Source organism: Bubalus kerabau, chromosome 5, assembly GCF_029407905.1.
Source record: "Bubalus kerabau isolate K-KA32 ecotype Philippines breed swamp buffalo chromosome 5, PCC_UOA_SB_1v2, whole genome shotgun sequence".
Taxonomy (NCBI): Eukaryota; Metazoa; Chordata; class Mammalia; order Artiodactyla; family Bovidae; genus Bubalus; species Bubalus kerabau.
The window spans coordinates 130,696,219-130,713,036 of NC_073628.1; the positions used below are offsets into that span (position 1 = coordinate 130,696,219).

General features: G+C 38.5%; 1 protein-coding gene across 1 annotated transcript in view; it reads right to left on the reverse strand.

Moving 5' to 3' along the window:
- Window positions 1-1,837: 1,837 nt before the first annotated feature.
- The window catches only part of LOC129654325 (membrane cofactor protein-like), a 50,545-nt gene continuing 35,564 nt past the window's right edge, over window positions 1,838-16,818 (reverse strand). Inside the window, exons 7-8 of the mRNA XM_055583813.1 lie at window positions 15,880-16,062; window positions 1,838-1,923 (exon numbers count right to left, since the gene is read on the reverse strand). Coding sequence (XP_055439788.1) covers window positions 1,838-1,923; window positions 15,880-16,062 — 269 coding nt within the window. The remainder of the gene's footprint in view (window positions 1,924-15,879; window positions 16,063-16,818) is intronic.

Sequence of the window (16,818 nt, forward strand, 5' to 3'; positions counted from 1 at the left end):
GTGAACTGAGAACTTCCAGATGCACAAGCTGGATTTAGACAAAGGCAGAAGAACCAGAGATCAAATTGCCAACATCCATTAGATCATAGAAAAAGCATAGGAAAAATCATCTACTTCTGCTTCATTGACTACTCTCAAGCCTTTGACTGTGCGGATCACAACAAATCATGGAAAATTCTTCAAGAGATGGGAACACCAGACCACCTTACCTGCCTCCTGCAAAACCTGTATGCAGGTCAAGAAGCAATGATTAGAACCAGACATGAAACAATGGACTGGTTCAGAATTGGGAAAGCAGTACGTCAAGGCTGTATCTTGTCACCCTGCTTATGTAACTTACATGCAGAGGACATCATGTGAAATGCCAGGCTGGATGAGGCAGAAGCTGGAATCAAGACTGTGGGGAGAAATATCAACAAGCTAAGATATGCAGATGACACCATCCTTATGGCAGAAAGCGAAGGGGAACTAAAGAGCCTTTTGATGAAGGTGAAAGAGGAGAGTGAAGAAAGCCGGCTTAAAACTCAATATTCAGAGGATGAAGATCATGGCATCTGTTCCCATAACTTCATGGCAAATAGATGGGGAAACAATGGAAACAGTGACAGACTTTTTTTCCTTTGGCTCCAAAATCACTGTGGACAGTGACTGCATCCATGAAGTTAAAGACTCTTGCTCTTTAGAAGTAAAACAATGACAAACGTAGACAGCTTATTAAAAGGCAGAGACATTACTTTGCCTACAAAGGTCTGTCTAGTCAAAGCTATGGTTTTTCCAGTAGTCATGTATGGATGTAAGAGCTGGACAATAAAAAAGGCTGAGTGCCTAAATTTGATGCCTTCAAACTGTGGTGTTGGAGAAGACTCTTGAGAGTCCCTTAGAGAGCAAGGAGTTCCAACCAGTCAATCCCAAAGGAAACCAACACTGACTATACATTGGAAGGACTGATGCTGAAGCTGAAGTTCCGATACTTTGGCCACCTGATGAAAAGAGCCAACTCATTGGAAAAGACCCTGGCACTGGGAAAGATTGAAGGCAGGAAGAGAATGGGAGGACAGAGGATGAGACACTTGGATAGTATCACTGACTCAATGGACGTGAATCTGAGCAAACTCTGGGAGTTGGTGATGGACAGGGAAGCCTGCGTGCTGCAGGCCATGGGGTCACAAAGAGTCAGACACCACTGAACAACTGAAGAGCAGCAAGAGTAGCCTCTGAAGATGGCGCTGAATTTACCTGGCACAGCGGCAGTCTGGCTACAGTTTTCAGAGGGGAAAACGTAACAAACTTCAACTGCATTTTATAAAAAGATTAACCTGACTAAACTAGTCTAACGTAAAGAAAAATAATAGCTATTTCTCTTCATTTTCTTATCAAGAAATATTTATATTTCATTTAACTGTCAGCACTATAATTCACCAAGCTCTTAAACATATATTGTGTGAATTATCTGAGAAAAGATACAGTGGGCAACTCCTGCCTGTTGTAGAAAAAGTATTTCACTTATTCATGAGGCTTGTGTATACAACATAGCAACAGAAAGAAAATCTATCTACAAATCTCCATCACAAAATAACTCTATCAAATGGCAAGCAATACATTTTAATGTACACATGACCATAGCATTTAAGAAAGTTACATCATCCCATTGGAAATCCTAAATTGGGACGCTTCTTGAAAAGTGTTATCTGCATGTCTACACATAATGCTACTTACATTGGTCATGGGATTTGCACTATTAAAATAATAATGTATGTCAATAACCACCAATTTGTGACACGATGTTTCTTCTCTAATTACAGATCATTGAAATAGTTTCATGTAGAACACTAGGGTTTCACAATGCAAGGTTATTTATAACCAAAATAATACCGAAGTCCTCAAAATATTCAGGCTCTAAGTCAACAGTTGGAGAGACATATGCTGAAAAAAGAAGAAAAAATGGGTATAAGAAAAAAGGTAGAAGAAGAAAATGATAAAGTTTAAAAGATCTATAAATTTAAGAGGTTTGATTTGTTTCTAAATTAAATCCTTAATTTCATTTTCCCCTGCATGAATTATATTAATGCTTCTCTTTAAAGCTAGTGTTATAAAATCATAAATTTATATTAAATGTCAAAGCATTCTTCTTCCTATCCATTAACATTTCCTAGGATAATATTTTGTGGTACAGAAAGTAAATTTATCATTAGTATAATGCCAAAATTAGCTATGAATTTAATGTGATTTCACTTAAAATCAAAAGACATAAGATGGCTTAAATATCATTTAAAAGTTTATCTGCAATAGAATGAAATTCAACATAATAAAGATCATTTATGAAAAACCCATAGCTAACAACATACTCAATAGTGCTTTTGTGCTTACTCAGTCGTGTCTGACTCTTTGAGACCCCGCAGACTGTTGCCCACCAGGCTCCTCTGTTCATGGAATTTCCCAGGCAAGAATACTGGAGTGGGTTGCCATTTCCTTCTCCAGGGGATCTTCCCAACCCAGGGATTAAACCTGTGTCTCCTGCATTCTTTATCTGTGAGGCACCTGGGAAGACCCATACTCAGTAGTAAAAGATTGATTTTTTTCCTTAAGTCATAATACAGGATGCCCATGTTTGCCATTTATAGCAACATAAAATGGTATTTTAATTTCTTTTTCTTGCCTAATCAGAGCAATTAGGCAGGAAAAAGCAATAAAAAGCATCCAAACTGGGGAAGAAGAAATAAGATGATCTTGTTCCACATTAAATAATCTTTTAAGTGGAAAACTCTAAAGATTATACATACATACAAATGCACAAATACACACAAACCTATTAGAAAAATTAATTCAACAAAGTTGGAAGCTATAAAATCAACAAAAATCAGTTGCATTTCTATACACTACCAATGGACAATCTAAAAGCGAAAGTGTAAGTCGCTCAGTCGTGTCCGACTTTTTGAGACCCCCATGGACTATACAGCCCATGGAATTCTCTAGATCAGAATACTGAAGTGGGTAGCTTTTCCCTTCTCCAGGGGATCTTCCCAAACCAGGGATTGAACCCAGGTCTCCTACATTGCAGGCAGATTCTTTGCCAGCTGAGCTACAATAATCAAAAATAAAAAATTTTAAAAAATCCAATAAAGTAGCATCAAGAAGGATAAAATACAAGAGGAATAAAAGTAACCAAAGAGGTGAAAGACTTGCACACTGAACTACAAAGCATTGCTTAAAGAAATTGAAGAAGATATAAAAATATGAACGCAAATCCTGCATTCATGGATTGGAAGACAATATTCTAAAGATGTTAATACCATATAAACCAATATACAGATTAAATGCAACCCTTTGACCATACTGAAAATAAGTTTTTCATAAAGAGACAAATTAAACCTGTAATTTATATGGAATCTCAAGGGAGTAGAATAGACAAGAAAATCTCCCGATAAGGAAATGCAAAGTTGAAAAGACTCACTTTTTCTAATTTCAGAATTTACTTAAAAAACTACAATAATCAAAACAAACTGTATAATCACAGAGGAAAAACAGATGGACCAATGCAATAGAATAGAGAGCCCAGACAGAACAGGATGTATTGTACAGCTCAGGGAAATAGAGCTATTATTTTGGGATAACTTTAAATGGAGTATGATCTTTAAAAATAAAAAAAATCACTATGTTGTACACCTGAAAAAATACTGTAAAACAGCTATATTTCAATTGAAAAAAAAAAAAGAACAGAGAGCCCAGAAATAAACTTTCACTTTTATGGTCAAATGACAGTTCTCAAGGGTACTAAGAAAATTTAATGGTGAACGGGCAATCTTTTAAAAAATGAATCTTGGAAAACCGGATGTGTGTTAGTCGCTCAGTCGTGTCCAACTCTTTGCAGTCCCATGGACTATAGCCCACCAGGCCCCTCTGTCCTTGGGATTCTCCAGTCAAGAACACTGGGGTGTGTTGCCATTCCCTTCTCAGGGGATCTTCGTGACACAGGGATTGAACCCAGGTCTCCCGCATTGCAGGCGGATTCTTTACCAGCTGTGCCACCAGGGAAGCCTGATTTCAGTATTGACCACCTGGTGATGTCCATGTGTAGAATCCTCTCGTGTTGTTGGAAGAGGGTGTTTGCTATGAGCAGTGTGTTCTCTTGACAAAACTCTGTTAGCCTTTGCCTTGCTTCATTTTGTACTCCAAAGCTAAACTTGCTTTTTACTCCAGGTATCTTTTGGCTTCCTACTTTTGCATTCCAATCAAGGACATCTGTGTTTCTTGTTTTTGTTTGTGTGTGTGTGTGTGTGTGTGTGTGTGTGTTGGTTCTAGAAGGTCTTGTTGGTCTTCAAAGAATTGTTCAGCTTCTTCAGCATTAGTGGTTGGGGCATAGACTTGGATTACCATGATGTTGAATGGTTTGCCTTGGAAACGAACCGAGATCATCCTGTTATTTTTGATTAAAGAGATTAGATCTGGTATATAGAGTTCTGAAGAGGTATGGAAGGAGGTTCCAAACATTGCACAGGAGGTGGTGACCAAAACCATCCCAAAGCAAAAGAAATGCAAGAAGGCAAAGTCATTGTCTGAGGAGGCTTTACAAATAGTTGAGAAAAGAAGAGAAGCAAAAGACAAAGGAGAAATGGAAAGATACACCCATCTGAATGCAGAGTTCCAGAGAATAGCAAGGAGAGATAAGAAAGCTTTCATAAGTAAACAATGCAAAGAAATAGAGGAAGGCAATAGAATAAAAAGATTGTCACACTGTTTATTTAATTTCTATGCAGAGTACATCATGAGAAATGTCTGGCTGGATGAATCACAAGCTGTAATCAAGATTTCTGGGAGAAATATCAACACCCTCAGATGTGCAGATGATACCACTCTAATGGTAGAAAGTGAAGAGGAACTAAAGAGCCTCTTGATAAGTGTGAAAGAGGAGAGTGGAAAAGCTGGTTTAAAACTCAACATTCAAAAAACTAAGATCAAGGCATCTGGTCTCATCTCTTCATGGCAAATAGATGGGAAAACAGTGGCAGATTTTATTTTCTTGGGCTCCAAAATTAGTGCAGATAGTGCTTGCAGCCATGAAATTAAAAATGCTTGCTCCTTGGAAGGAAAGTTATGACAAACCTAGGCAGTATATTAAAAAGCAGAGATATCACTTTGCCAACAAAGGTCTGTATAGTCAAAACTTTGCTGGTAGTCCTGTATGGATGTGAGAGTTGACCACAAAGAAGGTCATGAAGTGAAAGTTGAAGGTGTTAGTCTCCAGCAGGCAGATTCTTTACAGTCTGAGCCAACAGAGAAGCCCCCAAAAGGTTGAGCACCTATGAGTTGATGCTTTTGAATTGTGGTAAGACTCTTGAGCATCCCTTAGATTGCAAGGACAGCAGACCAGTCAGTCCTAAAGGAAACAAACCCTGAATATTTGTTGGAAGGACTGATGTTGAAGATGAAGGTCCAATACTTTGGCCACCTGATGTGAAGAGCTGACTCATTGGGAAAGACCCTAATGCTGGGAAAGACTGAGGACAGGAGGAGAAGTGGGCAACAGAGGATGAGACAGTTGGATAGCATCACTGACTCAATGGACATGAATTTGAGCAAGCTCCAGGAGATGGTGAAGGACTGCGAAGCCTGGCATCCTGCTGTCCATGGGGCTGCAAAGAGTCAGGCATGACTTAGCAACTGAACAACAAATGGATGAAAATGACCTGGAAACTAGCATAAATGATCTTTACAACTAAAGATATAAAGAAGGAACCAATGTGAGACAGGAAAGAGGACCAGAGACATAGTATAAACAGTAACTGTAACTCTGGGGAGCTGACCCACAAATTTGGCGACCATTACAATTGCAGAAGCTCTCCCCACGGAAGGAGGGGTCTGAGTTTCACATGGGATTCCCCAGCCTGGGGATCCTGCACCAGGAAGACAAGCACCCCCCACCCCAGAATGTTTGGCTTTGAAGGCCAGCATGGCATACTTTTGGGAGATCCAGGGAGTTTTAGGAAATAGAGACTCCACTGTGAAGGGTGCAAATAAAATGTCATATACTCTCGAGACCCAGGGCCAAAGCAGCAACTTGAAAAGATCTCGGCTTAGATCTACTTGCTGATCTTGGAGAGGCAGAAGATAGCGAGGACTCACTCTGGGGACCAGAGGCTGGCAGTAGCCACTGTTAGGAACTCATACCACAAAGACTCTGGTGCTGGAAAGCATCATTTTGAAATCCTCACTCTATCTTATTAGCACCAAGACTGTGATATGACCCTTCCCCCCAGGAAGGTGGGCAAAATGGTCTCGACACTGCAGACTGAGCAGTTATTGGAGTGGTAACACAACCCCACCCACAAGCAGGGAAGTGTCATCTTCTATCCTCCGGAACCCATCCTTGCCCTCCAGACGGTCCAGGACCTGACCCAGTATGCTGCAGTCAGACCCTAGTCCCTGACTCTCCTTACCAGTGGGCCAGAACGAGTCCTGGAACCCCATGGGCAGCAGCCCCACCAACTGCAGCCTGATACCAGCACCAGCAACGGTCAGCCCCTCAGCCAGCTTCCCCAAGGTCAGACCCCCATCCAGCAGCAGGACAGCAACAGCTCCAGGACACCCTGACACTATGGTCAGCTACGTCAGGATATGACCAGCTCACCAGGACCCTCCAGGCCACAGCGCTATGGACCAGAAGGCTGACACCTGCTCTGAGGCTCACAGCCTGTTTCCCCAGCTCTACCAACGAGTCAGCCAGTACTAGCCCTGCTACAGTAAAATCATCTATATCCGCCATAAATAGTTAAAAGATGAGCAAAACAAAAATATGATGGGACAAACATTAAACGTGATGGGATAGAGTAAAAATCCAGCGTTGTTAGAATTAGTTCGAAATTAAGAGTTTAGCAACTAAAATAACCATATGTTGGATATTTGTAAATCTCATGAGAATCATGAAACAAAACTCTATCATAGATACACCCATAAGAAAGAGTAAGTGCCGGGGTCCAGCCCCGGCTGATCCAGGGAGCTTGCAGCGGGGACGGCGTCGGCGAGGATCAGGATACAATAGCTTCAATTAGATATTAATTAGAGATGTAAAGAGTAATAGAATGAGGATAGCTCAGTAGGAAAATTCAGTGGAAAAAAGAGGCTGAGTAGCTTGGTTTATGCGGGAAACCAATAAAACTTCAAGACAAGAAGTTTGCACCACTTACGTAGGCCGCAGACGTCCTTCCGTTCTCCTGAAGGAGAGGAGACACTGAGGCCTCCCCGGTCGGATCTTAGAAGCCCAGGCAAGATTAGTAAGCATGGCGGGTTCCACGCTCCAGATGGAGACTCAGCCAGAGTGTAAGAGAGAGAGCGACATGGGGAGACCAGTATTTCGAGAAACTGATCCCAATTCTTTATTTTCCATGGTCTACTTTTATACACTGAGATGTTACGCAAAAGTCACGTAAGGTCAGCAGTCCTGACTTTTATCAAAGTCAGGTGCTTCATACAAATGTATACAGAGGTCTTAGGGGTGTTACATCATCTTCTGGCCAGGGGGCCTGCTGACAATTTATGACCCTCTCCTTGTGACAGCGGTCAGTCAACCAGGACACTTATTTCTCCAAGGGTGATTATTCTTAAAACAGACGCCACCCAAATAAAGTTACATTCCTATAGGGTGAGGGTATAGTGGGTTTTAGTTAAGGAAAGAATTTACTTAGCCTAAGGTCTAACGTGATTTATATCAAAGGTTAATACTTATTTCTTGGATATATTCATTAATGTGTGTAAGGGCAGGGGATGTGGAGACTTAGCAACAAACATTGGCTCAACAAATGAAAAACCCTTCACCAATACAATTTCTAATCAGCCCACTATACTTATACTAATGGTTTTCTAACTTTTCTAAGGAACCTGTTTTTAGAAGGTTTAAAGCATCTCGTGCCTCTCACGGTTGGGAGGCTGTGAGCAATCACATGTGGCCGGACAAGCCTGTCAGGCAGGCTAGAAAACCTTCAGAGGAGTTTGTAGGTTAAAACACTCTTGTCACGCCCAGGAGTTTTTATTAACTGGAGCTCTAAGTTAACTCCTTCTCCGAAAGAGGTGGTGGGGGACAGCCCCCCGTAAAGTCAGAGGTGTAGGTGGGAGCACAAAGTAGTAAAGTAGGCAGGCTCTGGTTATGGGGGTAGATGCTCGAGGATTTCCAGGGGGACTCCTGAGGCTCGATCCCGCCTTTGTGTATGTCGAGCCTCCTTCCTCATGACCTTTGCCATGGGCGGAGTGCCTCACTCTGGCCCCCGACAAGTAAGGAATCCAACATAACACTAAATATAGTCATCAGAGCACAAGTGAAGAGAGGAAAAGAAGAAAGGAACAAAAATGAACCACGAACTTAAGAGCTAAAATTACGGAACTCTTAGAGAACATGGAGGACAGCTTCAGGATGTGGGGTCTGCAGTGATTTCTCGGATGTGACGCCAAAAGCCCAGACATGCTGGGTTTCATCAAAACCAAACACTGATGTTTAAAAAGGGACACTGTCATCAGAGAGAGAGCAGTCCACAGAATGGGAGGGAACAACTGCATTATATATCTGATAAGGGACTAACCTTCAACATGTATTATGAGCTTTTAAAAATTGAAAAAAGATCCAATTCAAAATTGGGCAAAGGACTTGAACAGACATTTCTCCAGAGAAGATATAGAAAAGACCAACAATATGCACATGAAGAGATAATCAATCACTAATAATTGTAGAAATGCAAAGAAAAACCACAGTGAGATACTACTTCTCATATATTGGTATGGATTGTATAAAAAAAAAAAAAACAGGAAATAACAAGTGCTGGCAAAAAGATGGAGAAATCAGAACTTTTATGCATCACTGGAGGGAACATAAAATAGTCAGCTGCTGTGGAAGACTCTATGGCTGTTCCTCAAAAAAAATAAACATACAACTACTATATAACCCAGCAATTTATTCCTAGGTACATAACCACCAAATTAAAAATAGGGACTCAGATACTTGAATGCCAATGTTCAGAGCAGCGTTATTTAGAATATCCAACAGGTGGAAACAAACCAAGGGTTTTTCAAAAAATGAAAGAATTAAGGAAATGTGGTTTATATAACGGAATATTATTAAGTTAAAAAAATAATAAAGTTATGATACATGTTACAAGGTGGATGAACCTTGAAAACATTATGTGAAGTGAAATAAACCAGAAGTGATTCCAACTCTGTGAGGCACCTCGAACAGTGAAACTCATAGACACAGGCAATGCTTAGCAGGGCTGGAGGAGGGAGAAGGGAGTTACTGTTTCATAGGCATAAGGTTTCATTTTGAGATGATGAAAAGCATTTGGAGATAGATGGTAGTAATGGCTGCACAGAAATGTAAATATACTTAATGCCACTGAAATGTACAATTAAACTAGTTAAAAATGTCAGTAAAATAAAACAGAAGTTTGTCTAGAAAAATTAACACAGAGAGTAGCCTGAGCATCTGAAAAGGAAATGTACTGCCAGATATTAAACGTATCATTGTGCTGTAATCAAAACATCGATTTGGTGCTGGGGCAGGAATGGGCAGAATTCAAGGAAACAGAAAGATCAGATCACGCATGAATTTAATGTGTGATAAAAACTGGCACTTTCACAAGCTGGAAAGGAGACAACTTACTCAACAAATGGTGCTGCTTCTCACTGGTGTCGGGACGAGCCCAACACCGAACTGACCTGAGGCAGTGGTACCGCAGAAGAATAAGGAAAAATAAGACTCAGGCATAAAGTGGGGATCAGGGGACTGATGCCCTTCGCAGGCAAAAGCCCAGATCCTAATCCTTGCATGCCTTTTATTTTTAACTTCTACTTCCTTCTACAGATATGCTCTAGAGATATCCGTTCTTTACAATCTCAGATCCCAGATAAAGATAAACAATGCACAGTCCTCAGTGTCAAACCTTCAGGCCTTTCATGACTTTGTTTAGCTAGTGACGCCCTTTCTCAGCAACTCCCTCAAGGCTCTTGGTTATGGGAACAGTCACTATGGTTTTCCATCACTCACATCAGTACTTCAACATGTCTTTCTACAATGTACTTTTTACTGCTCCCAGCCCTTCATCTGGGAGTGATGAGAAAATCATTTTTATTTTTCAAAGAGGCCCTGTTAATTATAGTCCAGGCCTGTGCACAGCATATTCCCTACAACTGGATGAAGATCGGTGGAATGAGGAGGAGCGCAATCTCATTTCCCAGGGCATAAAGAATGTGAGATGAATCAGTGATCTAACGCAACCACACAGTCACGTTGTGGAAACATTTATATAATTTAGCATGGAGAAGATCTGAAACTTTTTTTAAGAGAGACACAACACTCATAGTCATTAGGGAAAACATCAACGCATCCAACTTCCTATTAATGTAAAAATTCTGCACTCATAAATTACCACTGAGATAATAGTTGAGTGAAATATGGTACATATTAAAATCATCATTTAAAAAGATGGGAATAAATCTAACTACAGCTCCAGTTCAAGTGGAAAAAGTGCAAATTTCAGAAAAATATGAACAGCATAATGACATTTTTGGATAAAAAAGAAAAAAAATGCTAAAATATGTATAGAAATAAGAATGCTGATGTGTAGAAATAGATTAAAAAGACACCCTAAACTCTAAAGATATTAGCTTAGATAATAGATCAGAGAAAGAGGTGGAGAACTAATCTTTTACTCTGTATGCTTTTGCAACCTTTGTGATTAGCTCAGATGGTAAAGAATCTGCCTGGAATGCAGGACACCTGGATTTGATCCCTGGGTTGGGAAGATCCCCTGGAGAAGGAAATGGCAACTGACTCCAGTACTCTTGCCTGCAGAATTCCATGGACGGAGGAGCCTGGTGGGCTACAGTCCATGGGGTTGCAAAGAGTCGGACACGACTGTGCGACTAACTTTCAACTTTCAGTTTTCATATTGGTATCTATTATATAATTAAAAGCTGCAGAAAGCAATCTATAAGAAATAGAATAAAATCTTAAAAGAAAACTGATTAGTAAAATAAGGCAAAGAAAAAACCTAGAAGAAAATTCCACTTCATGTTAAAAGAGCTTAAATAATAAATTGACCAAAAAAAGATTTCAGAAACTTCATAGAAAAATGAACAAAGTACCAAAATACACGACAGCAGACAAAAAATTCAGCTTTACTGATAATTTAAAAATGTAAATTAGTATATTACATCATTTTCACTCACCACCTTATTAAATTCTAACCAATGTTAGTAAGATAAAGAGGTACTGAACCTGTAGGACTTGATGTTGCAGTTGTAGCTGGACGAAGACCTGGAAAAATTGATTGGATTCAATTCACCCATTTCATCAATACAAAATTATAGATTTAATTTTGATGTTTCACTCTTTAAGATTATTTCACAAAATGAATGACTTCTCGGAATGAAAAATATACATCCTTTCCAAACTATGCTATTCTACTTCTGGAAAGTTAACCAAAACGTATATTAACATAAGTACATAAGAATGTATACATACAAATGTTTACTATAGCTTTGTATTATATAATGGAAATCTTAGAAATTAAGAAATAATAAATCACAAAGATCATGTATTCAGAATAAATATACAATGTTTTAAAAATACCATCCGCATAGTATCATGCTACAGATTTTGTATTGTTTCTTTTTCACCTCATATTTTGCATCGTTTCTTTTTCACCTCATATTTTGCCCACATTTTTTCATACACACATAATCACATAATCACACCTCCCTGGAAGGGCATAAAATTCCCAGGTGGCACAGTGGTAAAGAATCTATCTGCTAATGAAAGAGATGAAAGAGATGCGGGTGTCCCTGGGTCTGGAAGATGCCCTTGAGAAGGAAATGCCAATCCACTTCGGTATTCTTGCCTGGAAAATTCCATGGACAGAAGAGCCTGGCAGGCTACAGTTAATGGGGTCACAAAGAGTCAGACTCGACTGAGCAGACACACACACAATCACATCTACTTTATGCCATTACATTTCACTAATGATCCTTTTCATAGTCTTTTTCTAACTGATGATAAAAACTCATGTTCTGATGATAAAAATTCTAACTCATGTCCTCTCATGAGGAATTTTGATTTTTATATTTTAAAAAAGGTCCTTGTAATTTATCTTCTTTATAAACCTGCCCTCACAAGTCTGTCTTCGTTCAAACACTAAACTGGATCAGTGTTTTATAAATGCTTTATGAAATGCTTACAATCAATTCTTTCAAAAGAGCATATCAATATAGTTACCACAGTGCCTATTCCCATTAGGAACAGGTGATTAAACATTGGTGGGTCAATGAGTAAATATATGCAATCTTTATATATCATCCACCAAAAAAAAAAAAATCTCTTTCCCCACAAAACGTCACAGCACTCACCAAGGTACTCAATGAGTCAACTCAGTGAGGGTACCAGGTTTATAGGAATTATAAAAAGATGTTCCAGTTACCATGTTAACATGAATAATGCCTCTCACTTCCTCAAAATGTTAGGGCAGAAGGAAAAAAACAAACAAGAGGCAGTAAGTGACATTTGTTTCGAGTCATTAAACAATGGGAAAGTGGAACCTATAGAAACGATGTTACTTGTGAGCCAAGCCACACTAGGCCCCTGAGTGAGGTCTGCCCAGGCTAATGCTGTTCCTACTGTTCTTCTTGTCTCTTGCTTCTGCTGAAACCTAAGAGACGCCAAAGACAGCAGCCCTGAAGTCAGGAAGACAATTCCTTCCACCACATCAAAGTAGTCTCTCAAGTCTTAGGAAGAGTAGCTGATCAGTTCCTGTCCCTGCCAGAAAACCTCCATTTCATTTCAATAAATAAGGGCAAATCTTACAAATGTATGTTAGTATACTACTTATGTAATTAAAAGTTATAAAAAGCAATCTATATTCAATAGTATAAAATCTTACAATTTTATACAAGTGACTAGTAAAAATAAGGCAAAGAAAAAAACTAGAAGAAAATTCCACTTCATGTTAAAAGGGTTTTAATGCATATAATGAGTTCTGATAAGTCAACAAGATAATTACTTCTGAAACCACATAGGTAAATGAACAAAGGTGCAAGAATGAGTGAAAGTAGATAAAAAATTCAGCTTCATTGATAATTTAAAAAGCAAAATTAGCACAGGATATCATTTTCACCCATCGCCTTATCAAGTTCTACGTATGTAGATAGGCGATGGCACCCCACTCCAGTACTCTTGCCTGGAAAATCCCATGGACAGAGGAGCCTGGTAGGCTTTAGTCCATGGCGTCGCTAAAAGTCAGACACGACTGAGCGACTTCACTTTCACTTTTCACTTTCATGCATTGAAGGAAATGGCAACCCACTCCAGTGTTCTTGCCTGGAGAATCGCAGGGATGGGGGAGCCTGGTGGGCTGCTGCCTATGGGGTCGCACAGAGTCGGACACGACTGAAGCGACTTAGCAGCAGCAGCAGCAAGTAGATAAGATAAAGAGGTACTCAACCTGTCGAACTTGGCACTGTAGTTGTATTTGGATGAGGACCTGGAAAAATAAATTTAATTCATCAGTCTCATCAGTACAAAATTATAGAATTGATTTTGGTTTTTCAGTTTTTAAAAAATTATTTCTCAAAATGAAAAATAAATGTATTTTCCCAATTCTGTTATTCTACTTCTGGGAAGTTAACCTAAATATACATTTATATAAGTACATAAAATTGTATGCATAAGAATGTTCACCATATAGCTGTGTATTATGTAGAAGGTAACAAATAATAAATTATAAAAATCCTGTCTTCCCACTCTTTCTCTTGTTCTTGCTTCTGCTGCAACCAAAGAAAAGAAGATAGAGATAGCAGCTCTGAAGTCAGGAAGACAATTCCTTCCACCATATCAAAGTAGTCTCTCAAGTCTTAGGAAGAGTAGCTGATCAGTTCCTGTCTCTGCCAGAAAACCTCCATTTCATTTCAATAAATAAGGACAAATCTTACAAATGTATGTTAGATACTATTTTGTAATTAAAAGTTATAAAGCGATCTATATTCAATAGTATAAAATCTTACAATTTTATACAAGTGACTAGTAAAATAAGACAAAAAACCTAAAAGAAAATTCCACTTCATGTTAAAAGGGCTTTAACTTATAATGAGTTCTGATAAGTTAACAAGAAAATACTTCTGAAACCACACAGAAAAAATGAACAGAGGTCCAAAAATCAGTGAAAGTAGATTAAAAAATTCAGCTTCATTGATAATTAAAAATGCAAAATTAGCACAGGATATCATTTTTCACCCATCACCTTTTAAGTTCTAACTGTGTAGATAGGATAAAGAGGTACTGGACCTGTCGAACTTGGCACTGTAGTTGTATTTGGACGAGGACCTGGAAAAATAAATTTAATTCATCAGTCTCATCAGTACAAAATATAGAATTGATTTTGATTTTTCATTTTTTAAAAGATTATTTCTCAAAATGAAAAATAAATGTATTTTCCAAACTCTGTTATTCTACTTCTGGGAAGTTAACCTAAATGTATGTATACAAGTACATAAAATTGTGCGCATAAGAATGTTCACTATAGCTTTGTATTATGTAGAAGGTAACAAGCAATAAATCATAAAAATGCTGTCTTCCCACTCTTTCCCTTGTCTCTTGCTTCTGCTGCAACCAAAGAGAAAAGACAGCAGCCCTGAAGTCAGGAAATATCAAAATAGTCGTTCAAGTCTTAGGAAGAGTAGCTGATCAGTTGCTGCCAGGAAGTCTCTATTTCATTTCAGTAAGTAGGGACTTTTCCTGCCCTTCAGTTGTTATAAAACTTATTTTCCGCTGCCACACACACACAAAAAAGCCAAGTAAAGAGAAAAATAATAATTGCATGGGTTGGCAGGTGTTGGGGGTGAGGAGTAGAAACACCAGTCTTGTTCTGAAGACAGCAGAAATTTCTCAGTTAAAATTACACTATTTAAAAAGAACCAAATTCCTTATTGGCAGGAAAATGAAACACATTCCTGGACCCAGATGATACCCTGTACAGGTGTCAACAGGTCACTTTTAAAATGAATAAATTATCTATGTTGATGATACAGAAAACATACATGTTAAAAAACAGAAGCTGTGGATCTTCCTCTACACTAATACTAATTACAGTGAAACTGGGCATCAGGTGAGCTCCGTTTAAGAGCTTTCTAGACACGAGGCGCTGTGCTCAGTGCTTTAAATGCATCCTGTTGTAACTTTGCTATCACACAATGAGGGAGGCACTCCATCATTACACGTGTACGTAAACAAGTTTATATACATTACCTAAGTTTACACATCTGGTTTAGTAAATAATTTTAGACTCAGTACAAAAATGGTTGTAAATGCATTCTCCCTCCTTCTATGACCAAAAATTACAGCGAGTGTAAGTCACCAGACATTTAAAAGATTTTGAAAATTCACAAAGAATTTAAAGGATATTGACAAATATGAGCAGGACTTTATGAAACCTGAAGCATGGGTAGGTGAAGGCTCAGTAGTAGCAGCAATTGGCGCTGGAAAACAAAAATATAAACTCATTGAATTACTTGGAATTTACCACTTTCTGTCCATTTACATACTTACTTATGTAAAAATGCAATTGCTTTAATTTACACTGAAAAATGTTTCCTATCCATTTTACACGTAAAGATGCTGAACAAGAGAAATTTATGCATCTGCGATGTACATAACATCACATTTTAAGAGCCTATAAAAGCACAGAAAAATCAAAACAGCAGCTTTGTGAATTAGTTGTCATGCATGTAACATGGAAATGGCTATAAGACAGATATGAGCACCAAAAGTGTTTCTTTTCTGTTATTCTGTATCATTGAAATTTACGGTCAAAAAAAAAAAAAAAGCCAGTGAGGAGAAAGACACCGTCGTACCTTTAGTACACGTTGGTAACTTGGGCTCCCAAACACTGTTTGCATTACAGACAATTGTGCTGCTGCCATGAAGGGAAAAACCCTGGTTACATTTAAATACAACTTGCGCTTTGTAGTAAAATTTTCTTCTGAATCCTGATAATATCATTCCATGTTCAACAACTGGATAGTCACATTTGACCACTGAAAAGTGGAGAAATTCCAAAATTAATAGAAATCTGCTTCACATAGGAGCAAAAATCTAGTGCAAAGTAATAATTACTGGTGGGAAGAAAGAAGCAAGGAATGAAAGGTAGGGTGTTAATTAGAAAAAAAAAAAAAAAAAGACTTTATTTGTGCATTCAACTTCCAGGGAAACAGATTTAGAGGGATCTAATAATGTTTTTCTACTAGGAACAGACTATCATTATAGTTTATTGACTTCTCTACATTTTTTTTCCCCCAGTGCTGACAAGTTTTGAAAAGGTCTGACTGTCAGATACAAATTTAGGGTAAGTTCAAAAGTGACTTTTGATATTCTTCAGCTCTAGGATTTTTTTCAGCTCATGCTGAGACTAATTACATACCTTGTTCTTTTAGAAAGATAGTAAAGACTTTTGGAGAAGGTAATAGTTGGGCTCAAATTTAAAAGTTTAAAAGAAGCCAGTTATGAAAAAAAATACAAAAAATAAAAAAGTTTTCATATGGCAAAAACACACAGGAATTGGGATGTTCAAGAAATACAAAGGCCAATGTAATTAGGACAGCGTTTTCCAAACATTCTGGACTACAATCAAGAGATCAGGAAACAATTTTTAAGTTGTAAAGCAGTATACAAGCATGCAGACCCAAGATCAGGTTTCAAGTTAATACTTAGCCCTCACACCAGTGTGCTCTGCTATTTCCCATTCTACTCTGCTTTTCCAGATTTCCCTGGTGGCTCAGAGGTTAAAGCGTCTG